Source organism: Pelmatolapia mariae, linkage group LG17, assembly GCF_036321145.2.
Source record: "Pelmatolapia mariae isolate MD_Pm_ZW linkage group LG17, Pm_UMD_F_2, whole genome shotgun sequence".
Lineage (NCBI taxonomy): Eukaryota > Metazoa > Chordata > Actinopteri > Cichliformes > Cichlidae > Pelmatolapia > Pelmatolapia mariae.
In genome coordinates, this window is record NC_086242.1 from 1,081,179 (window position 1) to 1,097,496 (window position 16,318).

The following is a 16,318-nucleotide window of genomic DNA, read 5'->3' on the forward strand; positions in this document are numbered from 1 at the left end:
AGTTAAATCATTTTCATTCATCATCCAATAAATAAAAAATATAATGGAAAATAAGAAAAACATAACAGACGGCAGAAACACCCTTCAACCATCATACGAGTGTCCAGCAGGGGGCACTCTGCAACAAACAAACCTTGTAATTTTTTTTTTTTTTAAATAACTAGACAAACATTAGGGAAATTTGTTTGTTTCACGAAAACAAACAAACAATACAATTCATACAATGAAAAATCTTCGAGTTACCCTTGTACACTTTAAAGGCCTGTATGTCTAAATACTGCTTCATCCTTTTTGAAGCCCCATGAATCTACAGGATAAGCCTGAAAAACAGAAATGGAGTTTCCAGGGCAGATAAACATGTTTCAGCTTTATTAGAAACGCGTCATAGGAGCAACACTGTAACAAGTAATGGCACAGAGTACTGGGAGGGGACAAAAACATCGATGTAGATGTTAGACATTTTATTTGCAGAGGTGAAAACCACCAAACTGCATTCTGGGTGAACATATCACCACGTGTGATAGGTGGCTGGCTGTACTTCCTCCACAAGCTGATGAACTGCATCAGCGCCTTGTGTCATGTGGCACTTTGCCTGGAATGTTTCTAGTATAGAAACAACAGTTGGATTTGGTAGGTGATGCCCCTCTGATGAGACGCACCTCTCTCTACCTCTCACACTGCATCACTGAGAGGTCGGTGCATCCCCAGGTATCTGACATTTTCTGTGTGTTGTCATTTTCACTGTAGGACAGCTGAATCTCTTATGTGGGGACATAAGACCCCCAGGGGATGATAGAGGTGGCATAGTGGGTCAAACACTTAGTGGGTCCATGAAAGAAGATAGACACTTGTTTCACATTGAGTAGTGTGATTTTTTTCCCCTGCATTTATAGTACACACCTTTCCATGTGTTATGTTAGAGGCTGTATAACACCAAGACAGAGACATGACAATCTGATCCACAGTTTATCCAGGGAGTACCAAGAGGATGAAGGTTAACATGTCCTGTGCCATTCCCAGTGCTCAAGGCTCATACTTCAAACACAAATACTGGCAAACCAGTTTGATTATATCTGAGCTTTTTGTGCTTCCTCACACACCAGCGACAAGTAAAAATCAGAGCTGGCAAAACGTCTGCGCAGGCAATCTGTCACAACATCTGACTTTTAGCTTAATATTTACTCATTATTATTAATTGTGTAACATAAAAAAGATACACAGTTACAATTTGGTTACAAAAGTATTGTGAAAAACGAGGAGCAAAGCTATGTGTCATATTAATGATGGTTTGAGATGAGCTGCCTCTCGCTACCAACCTGCCCAACACAACCAGTCCTGTTGTCCATATAAGGCTCTCAAAGACACAAAGGGAAAGTCTGCAGGTCTGAGTAGGAATATGTCGAGGGCCCAAGGGGGTAGTTTGACTGGCTTATGGTATTTCATTCAGATAAAATGCCTTGAGAAAGAATTAAAGAAGCTGGCAGTCGTTTTCTGGCAGAGCTTCAGTGTCTGAGGTCTGCAGGGAGGGCAACAATAAAACAGGTTTGTCCTCCGCTGTCTGTCAAGGCGTTTGTCTTCGTGTGTCTGAACAGCTAAAAGAGGAATATTAGTGGAAATTATGCCAAATTAAATTAGAATGTATTAAAAGAAATCTTAAAAACTCTTCAGATATTAGTTTAGCGTTGCAGTAATAAGACAAATGGATTAAAGCATTTCCCACGTCGATACTTAACGAGCTCCATCCTGTCACAATAAAATCCACTTCAAACAGGAAGAGAGTATCTGCGGTGAGAGCAGCAGCTGTCTGACGATGATGTCAGCGACAACAGTACCAATGTTTTAAATATCATTCAAGTTCAACATAAACAAACTATTGTTGACAAACAGTAATCTGAAAACTAAACTTTTAATTAGCTCTCATTTGTGTTCATTCATTTTTGCAACAGTAACAATTTAACTAAATTAATAAACATTAACTCTAATGTGTTTTTATTAGAACAATTATAATTTTTATTCAACAGTGGTTAATAAAGTGTCCCTAGTTTTTGTTCAAATCTTTAATCCTTTTTCCAAAGTTGAGAATTCATCTAGAACGCATGTTTTACAGAAACCCTCCATTTAATTTAACAATTGCTTTTTATTGGTTACAAATTAATACATTTTCTTCTCTGAAAAAAAATTTAAAAACTTGTTTTGAATTTCTTAACCCGTATAAACTTATCAAGCTTTCAAATTATTACTAATCAGTATTATACATGCATGAGTATATACGTCACAGATCCATTACAGGCACAGCTGCTGCTGGCCACACACAAATATAAAAAGGTGCTCAAGGCTAAGGTGAGATTTTAAGATTCAAAGGTGGGAGAAAAAAAAAAACCCTGCAGAAATGCTGATCGTTACTTTCATCCAGTGAAACCAATGCAGGAAAACTCAAAGCACTCAAAAGAGAAAGCTCTCAGCAAAGAATCAGCTGATGGACAGAGGTGTAGCTATGGCACTCGTCGGGTCCAAAGGTGAAATCGAATTGTGAACTTAAAAGCATCGGCTGAAGAGTGCTGGTGAGTCCACATTTTAGACATTTCCAATGTTCCCATCCAGCGCACTCTGCAACGAGTGGGTAGCTAAGTGTTCTGTTTATTGCTCTGGAGCACTTGGATAAGAATCAGGTCCTCTGTGAGAATTGAACCACTGACCATTTTGTCACCATGACAATTACATAAATACTTTGATTAAATGTCACGTCCTCAAAAGCGTGTTCACCGGAGAGACACTCGTATGTCGTCACTGCTGCAGATGCTTTCTAATATATCAGTGTTGTCCTTGATATGACTGAAGAAACTCAGGCCACCCTCACTGCTTCCCTCAGTTAGCATGTTAAAGATTAAAGTTTGCGACAGTATAATTAGAAAAAAGCCTGAACAACTGACTTGTTTGGAAGGGTTGCAAGCAAAGAGCGTCCACACTAGAAGAACACGGCAACATGGCTTAGGTTTGCTAAGTTCTCAACAAACCACAAAACTTTGTTTGCCCATAATGCACAGCACCGCTTTTGGTGAAAATCAAACAGCATAAACACCTCACGCCAGGTGTCCAGCGTGTTGGTGGAGATCTGATGATTTGAAGATGTTTGAAGGTGTGTCAAAGTCCAGTCCGCAGCTCAACTGAATGCCGTGCAGGGACCCTCAGAGAGCTGTGCAGAAATGAATGTCTGCAAACGTTCACTGGAAAGAAAAATGGGCCAAAATATTCCCACAGCAATTTGAGACACTCATACTTTTTTTTTCCTGCATGGAAAGAGTACTTCAGATTAAGGTTGTGCGATTGGATGAATATATCGACTATCGATGATAGGCTGAGCCCATCGGCGATCGTTTTTACACAGGCGATTTATTTATTTATTTGCCCATGAGTAAGTTTGCTAATAATGATGGAGCTAATAGAAGCAGTCAACAGAAAATAATAATAGCGCTGTTTTAACAGCACCCTCTTTCATCTGCGAGCAAGTGCCCCCTCCTCAGAGTGCGCCCAAGTGCTTGTTGCTGCAGAAGCTGCTGATAGCCTAGCATACTCAGCCGGATGGTTGACACGTACATGCTCATGCAAGTTAGTCGTGTTTGGGTCCTTTGCTCGCACTACACGTCTGCACAAGCGGCACACCGTTTTGGTTACATCCTCAGGTTTACCTCTTTCATCGTGTTTAAAGCCAAAGAAATCCCAAATTGGCGACTTTACATTTTTTTAGTGCTGTCAGCGTTAACGCGCCGTCGTCAAGACTAAAGTGATTAACAATTAACCCATCTGTGCGCAGACTGAGACAAAATCCCTGAAATGTCTGTCAATGCATTTCGGCAGTTTGTCCAAAGTTTGTTCACTCTGCACTCCAGATGGGTCGGCGCGTTAAAGATTTTAATCGCGTTAATCAAGATGACCGCGTTAACACCACATTAATGCTGACAGCCCTATTTTTGGGGGGGAAATTGTTCGTCCATGTTTGGGCTTCTTCCGTGTTGTAAACGCGCAAATCAGTCCGTGCATGATTACATTGCTCCGCCCATCAAAAAGTCTGTGCATGCACAAATATATCGCCCCATCGTCGATTACTGGACTGATGACTGTCGGTGATTTTTACATATCGCCCAACCCTACTTCACGTTATTGCTGCTAAAGGTAGTTCTACAAGCAACTGAATCCCGGGGTGTACTTAGTTCTTCTATTTCCTTTTTTTTCCTTTGGTTGTAGTTTAACTCTAACACAGATTAACTGTATAATTGTAAAGGACATATTCTCAAGTGTGGCAGTCACCAAGCCCGCACCGCTCTGCGCATCACAGAAGTTCACCGTAGTCTTTACTGTGGTTTGGAAGAGTATGGGACGGCATATTTTTACCTTATTATTCTATTATTAAAACTTTCTCTTTAGAAAATCTGTATCAAGATAACCATTTTAGGAAGCTATGCCGGGAGCACCAGAGGAGTGAAACAATCAAGCAGTCATTGCAGCTGAAATGATTCAGGTAGACGGACTGCCATGAAGCATTGTATGGATGTCCTCGGTTATTAGCTTCACTTCAGATAACTTTTAAAAAAAAATAATTTAGTCAAATATTTGAGATTAACTATTGATGGATTGAGTCTTGATTGCCCCCCCCAAATGATAAATCCAATAATGATGTGGGTTTAACCTCCCACTGGATAAATTAAAGTTTGAGGACTGCTATAGCTGGCTGTGACTAGCTGTCATCTATCAGCTCCCACAATCTGGATCTCATGTTTTCAAAGAGAACTGGAGGCAATACAAGATGTATGAGCGAGTGTTGGCGTGTGGGTGTCTAAGTGCGTCCCTCCTTGTGCCATCAAAGGCTTTCGGTGACTGCCACGAGGCTCCGCTATTAGCGCACAGAGACAGGAACTGGTTTCCCCTCCAATTATGACTTCCCCACCTCAAAAGAGGGTCAGGTGGTCCTTTCTCAATCGGGACGGAAGAAGCAGAGTGGCAGGATGGAAAGGGAACGAGGACGTGAGGCAAGTGCTACCATTTGTGGAAATAAAAGGGAATTCCTGATATAGCATTGGCCGTGAACATCAAGTGGGCCTGGACTGGGAAGCTGCTCACGGTTTGACTGTCAGTTTGGATGCGACAGTTTGCAGTTCGTCTCTATGCGGTAACTACATTTGGTTCATTACTTGTAATACAAATGTAATCTGAGCACTTCTCATTGGACCCACCCGAATCGGTTATTCCTCTCTTAGTCGGCTGCTCTGGCAAGACTTTTTCCAGAAAGCTCTCCGTCTCCTCCTGCTTCTCTGTCCACTAGGTGATGACAGTGGGTTTATGGCTGTTGAGAAACTCACTCGCAGTCTAAAAGCATAATAAATCTGAAAGGCTGATTTAAGACGGACAACTTTATCATATGAAATCTGTTCACACCAACAGAGCACATGAAGGAGTTTTATCCAGTAAAAGAACGACTAGTCTGTGGCAGAGATCACCGCCCAGTCGGGAGAATAAAGAGGTCAAAATCTGACAGATGAATCTTTACCTCATCTGTTTGTCATTTACTGTGTTTGCTGTGTAGCCTAAAGATATAACTTTAGGCTGGATATACTGTATCCATATGTACACACAGGTGTATCAGTACTGACTGCCTGAATCAAAAGAATCAGCACATATGTATAACTAAGGAATCTAACCTCAGAGCTTAAACTGATATACCATCATTACAGAAATGATGAGAGTCACTCGTGTAGGCTGCGGCTGCACTAGGTTGCAATTTTCATTCCATTCTTTCTCTGCAAGGAGTCAGAAGACGAGATGTAGATTTATTTTCCCTCCTCTGTTCCTGGATTTATGTTATTTATAAATGTGCACGGCTTCCTTTGTATTACACATTGAGAACATTTCAAAAACGACTTGTACATCAAAGCGTCGTGCCGTAGCCCATGTTTGCTGAGGCAGGTGTGAGCTAATCAAATGATTCGGCCACAAAGTAAAAACCCATGTTTCCACTTTCTGCAACATTTTGAGCAGAGAAAATATGAAGACTACTCTGGAGACTCAGCAGGGTATGAATGCAGCTACTGATACACAGAAACACACACACTGGCCAAAAGCAATGTCTACTATTTTCACCTTTATTAGGTTGGCAGCAACAGCAAAAACCTTTTGACAAAATTTCAAATTAAAAAAATAGATACTGTGCAATTTAACACACTCGCCTCCTACTCAAACATCAGCCTAGGTGAGTTAACGAAAACGGGTCCACAACACCTGCCAGAACTTTTTTTTGGCTGTACAGCAACAACAGATACACGCACTACATACAGCATAACTCATATGCAGTATATTGTATAAAGATTCAAACATAAATTAAATAAATATAATATTTCCTTTAAACACTTTTTACTAAAAGCTTCTATCAAAGCACTTAAAAGGAAGGTGACATAACAGTTCTGATTTTTTTAATACCACTTCAGTTTGGTCAGTGTAACACAGACACACAAATCATTGATTATTAAACACTCATTAAGCGGCACTTTGAAACCCTGTGCCAGGACCACGTTTCACATGACCTGCTACATGAAAGCCTACAAAGGCATGAACACGTGTGCATCTTCATACCAGTAACTGTAATCTCCACTTTAAATGTTCTTAAACATTTTGACAACTGCTCTATTTTATTTTATGTCATTACAGAGTTTTGCTTTCTGTTGCCTTACGTGTTATTGTTTGTCACCACATTGAAGATTTTACAGGTCATAATAATTTCATCTACTACCCGACTAACACACTCCCAAAGTGAATACAAAAACACAAGCTATCAAAATAAAATATATATATAGAATATTTTAAGTCTAGTATTTGACACAGTCCCTACTGTTATACCTCATATATGCCAGATCGTATGGCTGTTGGAGTGAGTTCACTTGGACATTTCTATAAATATAGATATCAAATAGCAGAACATGGAAGTCAGAAATCACATCAACACTGATAAATTTATGAAACGACCCATTTTCAGTTGAAGCGACGACCCTCTTGAACTTAAAGTAACAAAAAGCTAAACGCAGTGACGACGTATCCTCGGATGTGTAAAGTTTCACACGGTACGTGAAATGTTTTTAAAAAGTGCAGCATGACCATGTGATGGCAATTATTCTCAAGATAAAATACACTTTTCCTACAAAATACACCTTTAGGCACATAAAACAATCTATGATGCATTAACGTTGCATTAAAGTTGCAACTATTTGAAATCCAACACCATCGACCAAGTGGAGTATTTTGAAGAATGCCGACGGTTCCTCTGAGGACCTGCACACATTTCCACAGCTTTTCACTTTTGCCTCATTTTTTTCTTTTTTGGAGCATCTGCCTCCAATTTCACTTATTTGAATAACCCCAAACCAAAAAATAACACTGCCAGCAGTTACAGTAAACTATATGAATAACAAATTCAGACTGACCGCAGGCCGGTGAAGACGCTATAGCCTTTTAATCAAAAGAGACTAAGATCTCATTACAATGACTTTAGCTTAAATTTATAGGGTGGCCAGAAAGACTAAACTGGAATGCTCACATATTCCATGTCAAACATGTCAACGAGAATAAAACTCCCTTTTACTGGCCCTAGAGTAAAACACCACAAAGCAGCCTTAAAATGATGGGATGATCTAGCTGCTGGACACCGGCCGGTGTCCTGCAGGTTTTAGATCTCACCCTGGGTCAGCACACCTGAATCAAATGATTAGCTCATTACCAGGCCTCTGGAGAACTTCAAGACATGTTGACGAGGTCATTTAGCCGCATAAAGCCTGCAGGACACCGGCCCTCGAGGCCTGGAGCTGGACACCCCTGGTCTTCACAAAGAAGTGTCCCGCAGCAGTAGAACGGACAGTTACAGTATCTAGGAGCTGGGTTTGCTGTGTCTCCTGGTTTCCTGCGTGGCTGTTATGCACTACAGGGCCTAAACCACAAACTGCTGACACTACTACAGGAGCCAAATGATAATTTGGCTAAAGACTGTTGCTGTATTAATGTGAAATTAATTTTCTCATTTGACACTGGTCAAATGATCACACTATTGTGCTGTAGTAAAGTGTGAGTTAGTCTGCAGGCTGCTCTAACACACAGCATCTCAGCTTGTACAGCAAATGCACAAGATTTGGAAACGGGAAGGAAGATGAGAGGGTAGAGCACATCACAGTAACCACGACCCTTTAGCATATTAAAGTTTATACCCATCCCCCCCAAAAGACAATCATTTGAAAACTGTTTCTCACACTAACATCTACGCGTCGGCCTCCTCGGCAGAGTAATCAATTGCACAAATGTTATGAAACCAGAAAAGGAAACTTCATCTACAAATGAATCATTTATCCTCTGGTGTGTAGTTATATAGATTTTCATGTCTATTTCAGAACTGGGAGAAATAAAAGACGAGGCAAAAATAAAGCGCGCCGCCAGATGACCAGTTCAACGAACAAAGACGAGGTAAACAACCAATAGCCTTAAACGTTTACACAACTCAGCCTGTCATTTTTTAACTGCACAGCAACCTGCAGACAGATCAGGTCACATTAATCCAGCCCCTGTCGTCTCAATAATATCCTTCACGTGAGCCACTCAAAGCCCCGCACCAATGTGAATGTGTTAGTGGGTTAAAAGCCACATTCAACAGTAAAACAGCTGCATCCTCAAAGCAGCTCATTTAGAAAAAAAGATTTGGACAGTGACACGTATACTGCATCTTCATCTGTGGGTTCACAATCCAGCTGTCATTTGTATAAAGAAAAGATATTTATTGGCTGGTTCAAAATCATGAAGTCATGCATCAAACTGACTGAACACTCATAATGGGAACATCAGGAACGCTGAATCAATGGGGGGGAATTTCTGATGCTCGTGGAATACAAAACACAGAGGGAGACCTTGCACTATTTTACTGACTTCAGTTAAGCATCATAGTATGAATCTATGCTAAGCCTGACACAGCCTTTGTTCCAGTTTGGAAATAAGGTGCTTTTTAGTGGGGGCAGAAAGAATCAGCTAGTGGCTGATGATATTCAGCTGCACAGTCCCTTGGTATATGAGATATGATCTGCAGAACTGTCAGAACAGAATTACATTAAGTTTACTTTCTAAGATTAGCAGCACTTATTCATGCCGTAAAATCTTTAGCTTAAATTTCAGCTGTAACCGATCACCCAAGGGGGGGCAGAACACCTGACATAACTATGACTCCACCTGCTCGCTTCCTTCTTAAAAAACAGTCAAAGCCATTTTCCGTCTTATTTGTCATAGCAGCACACTGGCTGCTGTCGTTGTGTAACATTTATATGGATACGTCTAATATCCACTTGGAACCTTTAAACAGGTTTGTGAGCACAACTGTAGATTACACTGTATCTACTGATGACAGACACAAAGAGCATGAAGACATCCATTAGATGGTTGCTCTGAATCACAACCACCAGCAAAGGTTAACAGACATGAAACGGCATGGTCACATTTGATTTGTGAGGAGATATCTATGAATGTTTTGGCATTTACAGTTTTGTCTTTCCGGTAGATCCGATCTCATTGATGATGTGCACAGAGATGTAAAGGCTAAGAGAGCCTTCGCTGTAATGTAGAGTAAAAGCCACCACAGAGCGCCCGTTTCACTTGAAATCTCAGTTTAGATGCTGCATTCATCTCCTTGAAAGGCTTTTAATGCAATTACCAGTGCCCAAGATAATGTCACAGTTATCAGCTAAAAAGGTTGATACAGTTATCCACTGAGCCCTGCCAATTTAACTACGAGTTAACTAGCTGCTAAGCATGCTGGGATTCTTATTTCCTCATCCTGTAGGAGACATGGCTTCAGATGGAGCACGAGTTTGCCCTCTTTCTTGGTTTAGGCTCGCCAAAGTCCCGGTCATCTGCAGCACAGTGGCTGAAGGAGCAAATGGTCTGCGAGAGCCTACGCATGCCCAGCCGGAACACACTATTAGACAGGCTGTAGATGACACAGTTGCAAAAGCTGTTGCTAATGGCCAGCCAAGTCGTTATGAAGGAGAGGGCAGGGCTGTCCAGCACGTGGGAGCTTTCTAGAAGAAAGTAGATTATGTAGGGCAGCCAAAGCATATAGAAAACACTGGTAATGCGAAAGAGTACCATCGCGTAGCGCCGATCCGGCCCGTGCCCCCCGTGATTCCCGCCACCATTCCCTTCACCGGCCTCCATCTCCTGGCTGGGAAAACGTGCACGTCGTTCGCTGATCTCCCTGTTGTGTTGCTGACAAATGCGGAAGATGTGGTAATAGGTAAAGCAGACCACAAGGGCAGCAGGCGCATAGAGCAAGCACACCACAAAGCCTGTGAAGAGGGCGGAGGTGGGCCAAGAGTGTGCGCACCACTCGAAAATATCCCCGTGATAGCCCGGCTTACCCCAACCAAAGAAGGAGGGCGAGAAAATCAGGCTGGAATAGACCCAGATGAGAGTGATGCAGCCTCGTAGACGGCACGGAGTCACCAGCTGGTTGTAGGACAGCGGCTTCGTTATAGCCAGGTACCGGTCCACACTGATACAGGCCAAGCAGGCCATTGAAACACTCTTCAGAACAGAGATGACATAGCTGAAAACTTGGCATGTGACTGGCTCCTGGACACTGGTTGGGTAGTGGAGTAACGACAGGGTGGGCACCAAGCAGCTGAGCCCCACCAGCAGATCGGCGTAGGCCATGGTCTGGATGAAGTAGCTGGTGGTGTAGTGGTGCAGCAGAGGGGCACAGTGGAACACAAAGATCACCGTCAAGTTCCCAGCAATAATTAGCACAGTTAGCAGCACGATGACAGCGGTCTCCAGAATACAAGCATCCAGGCCTCCATTCAGCCCCCAGCCCAAGGGACAGGAGTGGTTCGAGGCCCTGCCAGGAAAGAAGTCTCCATGGCTGATGTTGGCAGTGATCGAAGGGTCTGTCGTCAGTTCAGACTGGTTCATTGTTCTGGGTGCCGTCCAGGTGGGTCAGGACTGCGGCGTGTCACCCATAAAGGCAGCTGGGCTGAAATTGGAGATTCTCCCGTCTCCCTCCTGTTTTTCGCCAGGCGTCTGCAGCCAATCTCAGTTCACAGAGCTCAATATCCTCCCCAGCGTGCCCACGCTTTCGTTCGCCTTACTCTCATATCGCTGCTGGGTCTCGATCAAATGAACGCAGACTGGAGGAAAATCAATGCAGCCGCCAGCAGCGTAGGACAACCCGTTCGGCTCTCCTTTCCAATAATGCATGGTCAGTGAAAGTAGTGGGTGGGCAGCGGTCAGTAGTACGAAGAAAGGTGCATTCCTTCAGTAAACCTAAAGCTTCGGCCAGCACGTATCCCAGCGGTGAGCTTACTTGCCGCTCTGCCTTGCAGTCGGTGGCCTCATCGTCTGATTTAAATGAGAGTTGCCACCAGGAGGCTGAGGGCAGGAGATATCCTCGCAAGGGCAGAGAGCAAAGATGATGCGAGGGAGGAAATCACACAAGGTTAAAGCATGAAGTCCAATGCTCCACTCACTTCACTAAAGAGCTCAAACAAATATGGAGCATGTTGTTTCTATTTCACTCCTTAAGAACAGCTGAGATTTTCTGGGTGCCGCTGTGGCTCCAAAACACATTTTAGGTGATCGCTATGTTTAATTAAAACATCAGCGTCTCTCTAGATGTATAATTAAATTCATTTCTTTAAATCAAACCTTTATTACAATCCAAAGTTTCACTGTGTGCCAGAGTGTTTACTATGTAACCGCAGGCTTCCCTTATTTTGGTGGTCCTCCGGTCAGTGTCTGGAGCCCGTGTATGCCCAGCTATTGTCTGAATCAAAACACAGACACGGGCTAGAACAACATGGGGATCTCCGCGGGAGATAATGTCACAGCTCTCTCAGCACACACAGTGGTGAGGGAAAATGTGTTTACAAGGCATCTCTAGGCAGCATGAGGTAAAGCGTCCCAACGTCCAGATGACTTCTGCCAACAATGTGAAGTTTAAATCCAAATGTGCAAACTTGCCTCTCAGTGTTCTGGACTGCAAGTTGTGAAAAAGACAAACCAACGTAAGAGTCGAGCGGCTGATGAGTGTTTGATGTCAGACTCCCATGCAGGCAGACGTGAGGACTTTCCAGGAGAAATGAGAGGCCACCTGAATAACTCAGCGCTCCAATCACTTTGACTCCACAGCAATCCTGTCGCAGACACTTGCAGAGAGGGGTTTGGGAATGAATCGACAGTCGGCTTATTTATCCAACAAAACTCGACACTTCCATTTTCATTGTGGTATTCTTGAAAATCTGGCAGCACCTAGAAGGGCTCGGGACCTTGTCCTCAAGTGCTTAATGCAGCCGCAGATTTTCCAAGTTGCCTTAGTCCTTTCAAGTGTTGTGGAGGGGGTCCTATAGCAGTGCCTCCAACTCTTCTCTCAGTACATCTGTCGCCTGAACAAAACACTGACGGTACAACAAAAGGGAATCCACTCTAGCAGCATAAAGAGAAGAAAAGTCCCAGTCGGAGTCCCGGTCTTCTTTTGAAAATGGTCCCTTTTATTTTGGATGAACAGGAAAAAAACCCAACATGTTTTTAATTAATAATTCCTCAGATCCTGGCACACTGAAGGATATGAATGCAATGCATCTGTCCAAAGCAGCAAGTAAAAATGAAAGGCAAAAAAAGGGGGGGATGACTGCGCTGATGGAAATGAGTTAAATCTGCAGCGAGGGAAGCGAGGGGACGGAGAGTCCCTCAGCCCTGGTGCAGTGAGGAGAGATGCTGTGACTGGCTTACACTTCCCTCCCTCCCTCACCACACAATGTCTCTAGCTTGCACACTCCAGTCTCTCTCTCTCCCCCCCCCCCCCCCCCCCCCACACACACACACACACACACACACACACACACACACACACACACACACACACACACACACACACACACCCTCCTTCTCGCTGCTCACAGCCCTGCCTCCTCCCCTCCCAGCTGCACCTGAGGCTCCCTGCCACATTATCCTGCCTCAGACTGGCTTTCTCCCAGAGGTACATTTGGATACATTTCCTATTTACATATCACTTATCTCTCAAACTCTATTTCTATTAACTGAAGCTCTTCTCACTTTTTCTCCCCTTTCCTGTTTAGTCACACAGCCCTTCATTGCACATATACCATAAACATACACTATTCACATTTTAACTGCAGTTGAGCAGCTTTATGTATTTAAAAACAAAACAAAAAATAACTACTGAATCTAAAAATATTCAAATGCAAATTTCATAACATCGGTGAGTCATAATATGTACAGTGTTCAGTCTCACAAACAAAGTGTATATGATGTACATGAACACTCAGTTAACCTCCAGTATGATAAGAAACATCTTAATTATTGGAAAATGCATCTTCTGCATTATCCAAACAGACTCCAGGTTCTTCTTGTTTCATTTCTTTATTTACCAACAGCTTAGCACACTTATCTCTGCCCCTTAGTTACAGTTGCCAGGTATTTCAGCCAGTTGGGAGCATCCTGAAAGGGATCAAGTGACAGTAAATTGGCTAATCTAAAGAGTGGATGGAAAGAAACTGGCCAGCATCATGCATACAAAACTGAAACTTTGTTAATATTACTGATTTGTGTTTAACTCCGAGAAAGTCACTGAGGAGTGGTCATTTTGACAGGAAATTGTTACACTGCACATATCTAGAAAACAACTTTAATTACTCTGGAAAACAAACTGATACACATTAACGTCTGAATGGAGCGACCATGCATGGACTGAAATAAGTCAGCGAGAGAGCACGGTTACTGTCAAGTATATGAGCCAGCTCAATGGGATTTTTTGAAGACTGTTATATTAAAAAAATAATAATAAAAATCTACAATAGGCCAAACCCACACAGAGCGAAAGAACAAACAAATGCATCACCTGAATAAAACGGGGGAATGCAGCTTCAAGAAAAACTGCTATTCAGATATAATGGTAAATGTGTATGATCTTATAATAATAGGAGCTCCTGCGATTTCATTTCTTCAGTAATGCAGCAGCTTATGACAGGACATAAAAGCTGAAGAAAGGCTTGCGCAGACTTGATGACTTTAAACAGATTATAGCTCATGGCATCAAAATAGAACGTAAGAGTTTCTCATTGTAGCGAAATATTTCTGTTTATATTAGTCAGTAATTATAATCTATAAACTACGACATCATTCATGATTATTAAATCAATTTTACTATTTGACTTTAATAGTAGCATAATGTCTAAACCCTCATTTTTAAGGTGACATCAAGTCCTACGTACATTACTGAACTAATAATCTTTGCAAAGACAGGCAGTGGGAAATAACGTCATACAGAATACACTATTTATTTGGTAACGCTATGTTGTTAGCCGTTACTCTAGAAAAGTGTTACAATTTGACTAAATATAGAAGTCAGTATGCTCGAGTCAAAATGAGACTCAATTCTACTGAAACAGGTCAATAAACTAAAAAAAATAGAACAAAAATAGATCAAGTGAAGTTCAGGTAGACAGAGGGCTGTCACTGTGGAAGGAGCCAGTCAATGGAGATCGCTCATCACAGCGCTCTTTACCTTTGGAGGTGGACACTGATGAAAAACACGACCAGAAGGCCACCGTTAATAATTCATTCTGCTCCAAAACAAAGCCAGCGGGGCCACTTGGAAACAAAGGTGGAGGCTGATTCACCTTTCACTGCTTCCCAGCATCCCTCCCTCCTCCATGCCTGGGCTCCTGCTGATTTCAGTCTAAACAGCAATGTACCAGCATAAGCAGGGAGTTTATATCTACATTAAAAGGTGTTTGGCCTGGTGGTTTATCCAGAGCACAGTAAAGAAAGTGGCAGGCTGTTCGCCATTACATTCAAGACACTGATTAATCACTTCATCTCCTACAACAAAAATAAAGTAGCAACAACTACTTTGTTCTCCCTCTTACAAATAGAACCCTGCAAATGGTATTTTTAAAGATGACGTCCCTTGTTGAGTGTCTCGAAGTTCAAGGATATGAAATAAGATTTTGTTGATTATACTAAATGATTCCATCCCAGAGCAGCTTTAAGTTTTATCTCACTTAATCTGCAAATAAACAACATTACTGCTGTAGCCTGACAAATCACATTTAAAATTAATCTAACACCTAGATGAAATGCTGTTCATTGCAGTTCGTTCAGATTTATTGAATTAGGTGATACAAGCTGCTGCGACTCTGCAGTGGAGGCAAAGACACAGAGCACTGAGGGTTGGACAAAGAAGTGACCAGAGATGAGGTTGGCTAAATCTCCTTAATGCGGGCGTCATATCAGTGTCAGCACAGACGGCCGATGCAATTATCACTGTACACCAGCAAAACTCCAAAATCATTTTAATTCACTTTGGCATGGCAACTTAATTTCACTCAATACTAAAAATGCTGCATCTAATCAGAAGTGTCCAAACGGCACCACATTAGCATTACTGATTACACCATTTCAGCAGCACACACACACACAGCAGAGTGTCCTCAGTAAACATCAAATCTGTCGTCGAGTCAGTTTTTAGCGAACCTTCAGTAACTACAGAAATGATACCGATGTTTCTGACGCTGTGGATCAGAGGCAGCACATCCTCAACGGTTTTCCTACTGTGGAAACTGTCGGTGAATGGAAACTGGAAAACTGCATTATGGACAGGCACACAGACCCGAGAAGGGAGAGTGCTGTGAATAGACCTATATTGTAGGAAGCGGTGTTGCTTGGCTGTACTGCAGACGTGCAGTGCAGCTGTTCCCTACAGATACTATAAAGGAGGACGGGACAGCGAGGCAAGCGTGTACGAATGTGTGCGAGAGGCATTGATTGGCTGAGACCATCACAGGGATTTGTCTTTCAGGCATGAATGATGGGAAACCTCAAACTTTAAGGGTGAAAACTTATCGTCAGTATGAAAATGTCGACATATATAAAAGATGAGAGAAAAGCTTTCACTAATACTGAAATACTGTATGTGTGCGCAAACTGGAAAACTAAGGATCACATGACAACAAAATGAATGTATGTTAGTGAAATAAGACATGGATTTCTCTTAAAACCGTGCAGCGGTCGCCACAGTGACTATGTGAAATCCATAAACAACTACTGCAGGTTTCAAAGGCAGAACACTAACTCATTAGGCGAAGGAAGACTGAGACAAAGGCTAAAGGAGACACAGAATTGTCATGGAGATAACTTCAAGCAAAGAAACGTCTGTTGACCCTCACAGTTACCATGGCAGCCTCTCTTATGTACATTGTGCTCCGTGTATCTTTATGAGAGTTATTAG

The 16,318-nt window shown here is 42.4% G+C and overlaps 2 protein-coding genes across 2 annotated transcripts in view; both read right to left on the reverse strand.

Annotated features, from left to right (window-relative positions):
• The window catches only part of rabgap1l (RAB GTPase activating protein 1-like), a 92,536-nt gene that overhangs the window by 50,925 nt on the left and 25,293 nt on the right, over positions 1 to 16,318 (reverse strand). The gene's annotated exons all lie outside the window — the stretch shown is intronic.
• gpr52 (G protein-coupled receptor 52) lies at positions 6,128 to 12,783 on the reverse strand. The gene has a single exon (XM_063460480.1). The coding sequence runs from the start codon at positions 10,981 to 10,983 to the stop codon at positions 9,865 to 9,867; it is 1,119 nt and encodes a 372-aa protein (XP_063316550.1). The 5' UTR covers positions 10,984 to 12,783; the 3' UTR covers positions 6,128 to 9,864.

Excerpts from the sequence above, each read along its gene's own strand:
- gpr52 (XM_063460480.1), bottom strand. The coding sequence starts at position 10,983 with ATGAACCAGTCTGAACTGACGACAGACCCTTCGATCACTGCCAACATC.